Source organism: Canis lupus, chromosome 15 (assembly GCF_048164855.1).
Source record: "Canis lupus baileyi chromosome 15, mCanLup2.hap1, whole genome shotgun sequence".
Taxonomy (NCBI): domain Eukaryota; kingdom Metazoa; phylum Chordata; class Mammalia; order Carnivora; family Canidae; genus Canis; species Canis lupus.
Genome location: NC_132852.1, coordinates 27,610,296 through 27,620,409, shown reverse-complemented (window position 1 = coordinate 27,620,409; position 10,114 = coordinate 27,610,296). Strand labels below are relative to the sequence as shown.

At 42.5% G+C, this 10,114-nt stretch overlaps 1 protein-coding gene across 1 annotated transcript; it reads left to right on the top strand.

Moving 5' to 3' along the window:
• The first annotated feature begins 685 nt into the window (after positions 1–685).
• Positions 686–8,189, top strand: MBOAT4 (membrane bound ghrelin O-acyltransferase MBOAT4). The gene is made up of 3 exons (XM_072776270.1): positions 686–854; positions 3,925–4,149; positions 6,315–8,189. The coding sequence occupies exons 1-3, from the start codon at positions 736–738 to the stop codon at positions 7,276–7,278; spliced, it is 1,308 nt and encodes a 435-aa protein (XP_072632371.1). The 5' UTR covers positions 686–735; the 3' UTR covers positions 7,279–8,189.
• The last annotated feature ends 1,925 nt before the right edge of the window (positions 8,190–10,114 follow it).

Below are 10,114 nucleotides of genomic sequence, written 5' to 3'. Positions count from 1 at the left end.
TATTTCTTGACCATGCTCTGGAGAAAAGCATCTTAAATGTTCCTCTCTACACTTTACTTCCTTAAACCCTTTTAAAGTTTCATATGTATTTACTGAGTATAAAGCATATGCCCAGTACGGTTCTATATGCGGGGGATACAGCAATAAACAAAACAAAATTTCTCCCTTTTAGAGCTTACATTATAGCTGGGGACAGACAACAAAGTAGTTGAGAAATAGATACGTAAGAGGTGGTGATAGGTACTATGAAAAAAAAGAGAAAGAAATAGCAGAAGGAGGACAGCGATGGTTGGGAGGAGGAATCCTGCTCTTTGAGAACCTGCCTCCCTTCCTCATGCTCATGTCCTTGCTCCCCTTTGCCAGCCGACTGGTTATCTGTTCACAACTGGAAAATAAGATTTTTCATGAGCTTAGTGAAGAAAATATGACAGTCAGATGACTGGAAAGGCAAACAATGCAGTATGTAAACTAAACAAAACGAGAACTTCTGAAAGCAATGTTTTCTGTACATTCTTAATATAATACCCAAATGTGTTTTGGTTTCTATAGTGCAGTTCCCTTTATCAGAAAGTCAACTTTTATACTGCTTCCTGCCAGCCCTTTTGTTTGCTCTGTACTCACCCAGGCCTTCCTGAGCCATATAAAAAGATCATAGAGAGCCTGCTTGAGGTTTCTCTTACAGAAAGGCACCTGTTAAGGACTCTGAAAAGGACAGTATCTTTGTCCCGGTTCATAATGGATTGGCTTCAGCTGTTTTTCCTTCATCCTGTATCACTTTATCAAGGGGCTGCTTTTCCTTTTGCACTTCTGTTTAATTATCTCTGCATTATGGATTCATTTTCCATCCATGCCAGGTAGGCTTAAGGACTAATTTTACTCTTACATTTATGAATACCATAGTAGATCAAAAAGCACAGATTGGGATGCAGACATGAAGATTCAATAATTAATTATATGGTTGTTTTTAAGTGATTATCACTATCACTGATTATTGATTGCTTGGTTATAAGTATCCCTGATAGAGTGAAATGGAACTGGAAATTGACATCATGACTGCATTGACTCAAAGTTTGGTAGGTTTACATTAAATGGGAAAAGGATAAAAATAAACTCTAGGGAGAGATAGATATTGAGATGGTACAAGAATTCCCCAAACAGATACATCTATATCCCTACCATATGTCCTCCATATTCTTGAACAGTCCTAAGTTCATGGAATTTTATCATTTTCAACAAAATTAAATTTTGTTAAATATATAACTAAGTGATTTTAAAAATGCCTTTGTATGGTTTCTCAGAGAAATGGAATAAGTCAAAAAATATGTTAGATTAACTATATCTCAATCTGGGATTTAAAAATTATTGTCACTAGAGATTTGATAACTTGATTGAAATGATTTTTGTATAGCTAGTAGATTCTATACATGAGAGACAGTCCCGTTTTAAAGACTTATTTTATTTTAGAGAGAGAGAGAGAGAGCAGGGAGGAGGGGCAGAGGGATAAGAAGAGATAATTTTAAGCAGACACCCTGCTGAGCATGGAGCCCAAATTGGGGCTTGATCTCATGACCCCAGATCAAACATGAGCTGGAACCAAGAGTCAGATGCTCAATGGACTGTGCCACCCAGGCGCTCAAGATAGTCTCTGTTTTTAAAGAAGTTTGCGGAATATCCTTTTGTAAAGTGAAAATCCATTGCCAAAGGGCTACCTCCTAATAATTCACTTGTTTTAGAAATTAAATTTTTTTAAAAAAGATTTTATTAAAAAAATATTTTATTTATCTACTGATTAGAGACAAAGAGAGAGAGGCAGAGACATAGGCAGAGGGAGAACCAGGCTCCCTGTAGGGAACCTGATGTGGGACTCAATCCTAGGACCCCGGGATCATGACCTTAGCTAAAGGCAGACGCTTAACCACTGAGCTACCCAGACATCCCAGAAATTAACATTTTAATACATTGGGGGTTTTAAGTAAAATCTAGCTGTATCTAATAATCAGTTAGAATTTCTGAATTTGGTATGTTATTACATACACAATCTGTAGTTACTACAAGTTCACAACTGGTCAATAGCCTTTCCTTCATTTAGGAGATGGGAGGGTGGTTGTAAAAAAGTTTCCTATTGAGAAAGAATCACAAACAATAAAGCAAAACAAGTGCAAAAACAAAAGTTAACTCCCAGAGGGTTAAGATTTCTGGCTTTGGAGTCAGCCTAATGGGTCCTGGGTCCCTCCCTTCCTGAGTGTCCTTGTGTATGTGAATAAATTCTCTCCAAGTTGATCTGTGAAATGGAAATAATAATGCCTATGTCATGAGTGTATTTTAAGGATAAATAAAGATATTTCTTAGAAAGGGATTATTAGCACAATGCCTAGAATAAAATAAGCACTCAACATACCATGTAGCCTACATTGTACGTGTGTAAACATTTTAATGTTTACAAAGCCTTAGGGCAGTTGCTACTTCCAGCTTCCACTTCTGCTGGGTAAGAAATATGTGTACCCCTTATTTTTCCATGGCAGGGAGGTGAAGGTTTGGCCCACAGCATTGATTGGGGTGGGTTAGCTCAAAGAGAAGCACAGAAATGGCCCCTGCCTTGTGTGATAGAGCTTCTCACACTGGGGAGCCTACTAGTCCCTCCCAAGAATGACACTCTCACCACTGTGTGTGTGTCACTGTGCCACGGAGCCATGGAATATACCCAGTGATGGTCAACAAAACATAGGCCTCTTTGACTCAATTTTCCTATCCCTGAGTAGTCAGTACCTATTTTCACACCTCTTCATTCAGATTTATTAATTTGGTACCAATTAAAACAAACGGGGGCACCTGGCTGACCCATTTGGGAGAGCCTATGACTCTTAATCTCAGGTCATGAGTTTAAGCCCCATGTCGGGTATAGTGATTACTAAAAACAAAAACAAAAACAAAACAGCAAACTTTGTAAAACCAGCCAACCAACCAACCTCCATATACTATGGACAGAACTGAGTCCTTATAATGTGAAGTCCCCCAGGTCTCTGCACATTCTCAGGTCATCTACCAGCTTCCGAGGGAGGAAGTTTCCACAAACAACATTAAAAAACCCACCAACTCATATGATCTTAAAGCGCAGTCAGGAGGGTAAAGAGCACCTATAAAGATTTTCTAATTGAGTTTTCAAACACTTAGAGAGTGGCATGGCGTCACCTTTCCCACTGTCTGTGGAATGGTTCAGGGCAATGTAACCCAGCAAAAAAAGGGAAGAGCCAGCCTCATCTCGATGAAGTGATGTCTAGAGAGCTTTCCTAGATCCTCAGCTGGCTAGGTTCACAACACTTTTCATTCAGGCAATAAGCCACTAGATTTTTAAGATATCCCCATCAGGAAACCTTCTGGAGCTGTGACCCACAGGATTATCAGGGGCAGGTATTGTTCCCACTTGAGTGGTGGACATCAAAGAGAGGTTTGCAGGATCACTAAGGTGGGAATCAAAATTTGTCTCCTGAGAGGGGCGCCTGGGTGACTCAGTTCGTTAAGTGTCTGCCGTCAGCTCAGGTCATGATCCTGGGGTCCTGGGATCGAGCCCCTCATTGGGCTCCCTGCTCAGTGGGAAGTCTGCTTGTCCCTCTCCCCTTGCTCCTCCCCCTGCTCATGCTCTCTCTCTCTCTGTCAAATAAATAAAATAAATAAATAAATAAATAAATAAATAAATAAGATCTTTAAAAAAAATTATCTCCTGAGATAGTCATTTCGAATGGACTCTGGCTTTTTCTCCCTTGGTTCTTTCCTTCAGAAAAACAAAAAGACTTTGGGGTGATAACAGTATGGCTTCTTTAGGTGCTACATGGGGCTTAGCTCCTTTGGAGTATCCAGAATGATATCGGGAGTGACTCATTTGTCACACCATTCCAAATCAGTCTCACACATGTCCTTTTCTTTCAGATACCTCTTTCTCTTGGCTGGGGGGGCCGCCCTGGCCTTGGCTGCTATGGGTCCCTTTGCTATGCTGGTCTTCATCCCTGCTCTGTGTGCCACGGTTCTGATTTGCTCGCTGGGCCCACAGGATGTCCACAGGTGGGCTTTCCTCTTTCAGATGGGCTGGCAGACGCTGTGTCACCTGGGGCTGCACTATACTGAGTATTATCTGCAAGAACGTCCTTCCGTGAGGTAAAGCAGCCTGTTCATTCGGCTATACGAAAGCAACCAAGGCTTAGCTTGCACCATGGTGGAGGTGGAAAGAACTTGGGTATTGAGTTTAAATCCGAAATCTTGCCCATTTGAGCGGTGCAACCTTAAGCAAGTCATTTAACCTCTCAGCCTCAATTTCTTTTCGTAAAAAAAATAATGTGTGTGCATGTGTATATGTGTGTGTGTGTGTGTGTGACAATAGCTGTCTTGCAAGACTCATGTTCGAGATAATATAAGTGTAATTATATGACTATAAATAACTACCATGTGTTGCCTGTGTAGCACAGTGTCTCGCACTTAGCTTTAGTTATCGTTGTGCCTGAAAAAGGCGCTGAAGCAGGAGTCCCAGTGCCCACAGATGAGGCCTGCCTGGAGGTGACTAAGCACAGTTTGCTCAGCTCAGAGTGGGTGGTTTGGACACACAGCCAGTAGCTCTCCTCCCCGTTAGCAGGACCAGGAAGGACCACTGTAAACCTTTGCTGCCTTCCCATGGAAGTTGCTGAGCAAGAGTTTTGCTTTCATTGAGACTCAGCTGTTCCAGTCTCCCAGAGGAAGGGTGGTTACCCAGTCTAGGAAAGAGAATCAGACACTAATTATAGTCTAGAGAACTGTTTTCATAAGTCGGTAACATCACCAAGGTTAGGGGAAATCAGGTATCTCTGCAATCTTGGGGCCTGTGGTCAATGGCTTCCTCTATTATCACAAGTGGTTGTGGGTCCATGGTCACTCAGAGAACAAGGGCTGAGACCTGTTGAGGAGGGTCACCTCTCTGATTTCAGTTTGCCACTGGTTTGCTCATTTTGCCATCCTTACCACAGCCGGAATTCTTTTCTTTATCTTCATCGTTTTACCAGAGGCTTTAGGGTTTGCTTCTTGGAAGAAGAGGCAAGATGGCAAGTGGGTAGGGAGTGGGGATTACTAACTAGGGTGTGGTGAATTAGGATTTCTGTAGGAAGCTGGGACCTGATAGGGGCCAGAGGAGCAAGCTGAACAGGATCTGGCCGATGGGAAGAGGGCTGAGCCAGAGCTAAAATGGGAAGATGGATTAGTTTGCTCTGGCTGTCTTAACAAAGTACCGAAGACCGGGTGGCTCACACAACAGAAATTTACTTCCTCTGGAGCCTGGAAGTTTGAGGTCAAGGTGTTGGCAGGTTCACCTTCTTCCGAGGTCTCTCTCCTTGCCTTGTAGACAGCTGTCTTTCCCTGTGTCCTCATCTGGTTTTCTCTCTGCGGGTGTCTGGGTCCTAATCCCCTCTTCTTATAAGGACACCAGTCATATATGATTAGGGTTTACCCCAGTGACCTCATTTTAACTTCATCATCCTATCTCCAAATACAGTCATATTCTGAGGTACTGGGGGTTATGGCTTCAATATATGAATTTGGAGGGGAACACATTCAGCCCATGACAGCAGGTGTACAAACAAGGGTTGGTGGCGTTTGGAGGCTACCTTGCTAACTGCTTGGATAAGTCAGGTGAGGAGATGAGTTGTCCTCAGACTCACAGAAACAGCAGCAGGTGGGAAACAGTGCAATTTTCTCTCCACAGGGGAGCGTTCCTGATTGTAGAAGGCATCTTATAATTTTCATTAATTTTCTCCATAATAGCCTTGCCAGCAGGATCTTCTCTACCTTGTGACACTGAAGCAGAAGCAGTTCAGGTGATTGGTTAAGAACACAACTCAAACTGCTAATGACTCAGTGCACACCCTGAACCCCTAGCTTGACTCACCGTTCCTGAGCACAGATCCCAAAGCCTGCAGAATCTTACTATCAGGGACTGGTTCATATTTAAAATCTTCATCTTCTTAGAGTCCCTTCAATAATAAATTTTTGTTTCTTCTATGGCAAATTTCTCCCGGGTCTCTGATCCTAATCCGTATAAGCCACTCTTAGGAATATTAGAATATTTCCCCATAATATTCCTTGTCATTTTTTTAGTTGCCTGACTAATGATTTACCTTTTGATCCTGACCAGAGTAGCCTGTGGTCTGAATTACTCCAAGAGTCTTTGTGGGGACACTGCAGGGCAGGACATCGGTCTTCATTGTTCAGAGCTATTTGCTGTAGGGTCATGTGGGAGGGATTGGAATGGGATGAAAGGAATATGGAACATTTTTACATTTTAAATAAATCTCTTTCAGGTTCTGCATCACTCTTTCTTCCCTCATGCTCTTGACCCAGAGGGTCACATCCCTCTCTCTGGACATTTGTGAGGGAAAAGTGGAGGGAGCATCAAGAGGCCTCAGGGACAGAAGCTCTCTGTCTGAGCATCTGTGTAAGGCACTCCCCTATTTCAGCTACTTGCTCTTTTTCCCAGCTCTCCTAGGAGGCCCCCTGTGTTCCTTCCAGAAATTTCAGGCTTGCGTTCAAAGGTCCAGGAATTTGTGTCCCAGGCGCTCTGTCTGGGTTCTTCCCTGGAGGGGTCTGCAGATGCTGGGCCTCGAGTGCCTAAAGGTAATCCTGAGGATTACCTTGACCGCAGGAGCAGGTCTGACCCACTGCCAGCAGCTCCAGTGCATCTTTGTCATGTGGTCCACAGCCGGGCTCTTCAAACTCACCTACTACTCCTGCTGGATCCTGGATGACGCCCTCCTACATGCAGCGGGCTTTGGACCTGGTTTTGGTCAGAGCCCTGGTGAGGAGGGATCCATCTCCGATGCGGACATCTGGACACTGGAAACAACCCACAGGATATCCCTGTTCACGAGAAAGTGGAACCAAAGCACAGCACGGTGGCTCAGACGCCTGGTATTCCAGCAGGGCGGGGCCTGGCCACTGCTGCAGACATTCGCCTTCTCCGCCTGGTGGCATGGACTCCATCCAGGACAGGTGTTTGGTTTCCTCTGCTGGGCTCTGATGGTGGAAGCTGATTACCTGATTCACACCTTTGCCAGCTTGTTTATCAGATCTTGGCCGATGCGGCTGTTCTATAGAGCTCTCACCTGGGCCCACGCCCAGCTCATCATTGCTTATATCATGCTGGCCGTGGAGGCCAGGAGCCTCTCCTCTCTCTGGCTGCTGTGTAATTCTTACAACAGTGTCTTCCCCGTGGTGTATTGTATTTTGCTTTTTCTATTAGGAAAGAGGAAGCATACATTTAACTGATATCTTTCCCCAGCCTTCCTATACATCCACGAAACAGGGTTTAGGAAGTTCTAGATGGTGTGTTCATGATGCATATGCTTGGACTTTTCCATACTAGGGTTTTTCTTTCAAGTATTGGATGTATACACCTGATGTCTGCCCATAGATATTTGTATGTCTACTTTAACAAGCTATTATACTGGTACTGAAGATTTAAGAAAAGAAAAAAAAAGACAAAGACATGGTTTCTTCCCTTGGGACTTCCCTTAGGACTTAGTTTAGGTGTGGAAGCAAAATAAGGTGATAAAAACATAAGGTACTATGAGCCAAATGGCACACCCAAATACACACATGGACACCCAAATATTGAATGTCCAACAGGTCCATTTGATCCTGGACTGTGAGTTTAGAAAGACAAAAACAAAAACCTAAATCAGGGGCATGTGGGCTCACTCAGTAGAACGTGTGACTCTTGATCTTGGGGTCATGAGTTCTATCCCCATTTTGGGTGTAGAGATGACTTAAAAAACCGTCTCAATTGGGATGCCTGGGTGGCTCAGTGTCTGATTCTCTGCCTTTGGTTCAGATCGTGATCCTGGGGAACCTGGGATCAAGTCCTGCATTGGGCTCCCAAGAGGGAGCCTGCTTCTCCCTCTACTTATGTCTCTGCCTCTCTCTCTCTCTCTCTCTCTCTCTCTCTCTCTGTGTGTGTGTGTCTCTCATGAATAAATAAATAAAACCTTAAAAAAAAACCTCTAAATCTTATCATTATATAACGTAACAAAGAGAGTTTGTTACATGAACTCATGTTCACATAACAAAGAGACTCATCCTCATCCACAAGTAATTTGAAAAATTTGGTCTCAAAATGGAAAGGCTGCTATTATCTCAGAATATGTTAATAAACTGAAAATCTGGCTGACACATGATAACTGCTTCCATAATAACTGCTTTGCACAAAACTGACCCAGGAGATAATGTCACACAAAGAGGCCAAGAACATGAAGTAAGCCCTATTTTCGTACAGCTTTGAGGGTCTGGTTCTCTTTTCTTGGCATAGTCTAGATAACTCTGTTTCTTCCTCTATTAGGACCCCAAGAGAAAGCTGTCAAGACCGCTAAGTGGTAGTGAAGTCGTGTCATTTCATGGCCGCTTTCACAGTGCATCTGTGGGCCACCCGGCCTGTTACATAATTACAGTTTTTCTTTAAATTGACTTTAACTCAGCTTACTTTTAAAAACTTATTCTATTTCTAAGCAATGGCATCGGAGAGAATTCAGTTTACTGTATTAACTATATTTTATTCTCAGACTCACTAAAAGAAATATGTACAAAATGTTTGTGTCCCACTTAAAATCATCCACTCACCCCATCTATTCCACCATAGGAAGCATTATACAAGCATCTAAGCTTCCAAAACCAACCATTTGCATTCTTTTCAAAATATAAAATTGCAAATGAGCTTCTAATCTTTAAAACCTGACAAAGATAATACTAAGAAGTTGTACATCACTTAGAATATTTTGTCAATACTATTCACTAACATGAAGGCAAACAAACAACCCAATCTTCACACACAGAACATACCACAACAGTGAGGGCCTTGAACGGATGGCATGAATTTGTAGTGGCCTTCGCTGGAATGGTTCTGTACTTTCTCTCACCACACTCAATAGCCTAGAGGAGATAACATGGACAGACAGGATTTTCCAGGGTTGGGGATGGTCAAGGTTAAACAGTCGCTAGCCAACGGGATGTTAAAGTAATCTAAGACCATTATAAGCACTGGAAGGACATCGTTAGTATCCAACCCAGAGGGGCACCGGGGATGGTGGCAGTGGTGTTACAGTTTGGGAGGAAAGATAAAATATTGTTTCAGCATGATTGATCATAAAAAATGGTCAGGATTAGAAATGGTTAAGCAAATTATGATGGATTATGATAGAGCTATTAAAAATCACTGCTTCTGCAGAGCTAGCCATGTAGATGTATCTGTTCAGTTTATGAAAATCCTTCAAACTGTACACTTAACTTATGTACAAGTTTCTGAGTGTATATTACACTTCAATAATTTTCTTATGTGAACGTTTTTATTGATTAGGAAAATGCTTATGACAGAATGTTTTAAAGGTAGTCGTGGGGCACCAGGGTGGCTTAGTTGGTTAAGCCCTCCATCAGGCTCTGTGCTGGGTGTGGAGCCTGCTTAAGAAATTCTCTTTTTCCCTCTTCCTCTGCCCCTTCCCTACTTCTCTTCTTCTCTAAAAATTTTTTTCAAAATAAAAGTAGTTAATAAAATATTTTATAGTGCAGTTTGGTCTCCAAATCTATCTCCTCATTGATGGCCAGGGGTAATTTCTCCTCCTCTGGTTAAAACCAGGACATCTACTTCCTTCCTTTTCTATTGGCATCCTACAGAAGTGTTTCGTTTATACTGGACAGTTTAAAGAACAATGTGATGTAAAGGTTTTTTTTTTATTTTTTTTTTTTTATTTTTTTTTTTAAAGGTTTTAATTAAGGAAAAAAGTCACAGCCAGAGATTTAGACCCAGGGGCCATCTGCGCAGAAGAGATCTCAGGATCCAAGAGCAGACAACAGAGAATGTATCTTCTTTCAATCTTCATTTCCTTTGTTAGGACTTAATTTTTGAGTCCCTGACTCCTGCCCCAGCTGCTCCCTCAACAATTGGCAACTTTGGTTTCCCTTTCCTTCAATTACTGATGTCACTCCCAAGACCTTGCCCTTTGCCTCTCAAATCCCCTTTGACACATGACCAATAGCACCTACTTACCTCTCTCATTTTTCTCATTTTTTAAGAGAAAGAGTGCATGTGGTGGGGAGGAACAGAGGGAGAGAGAGA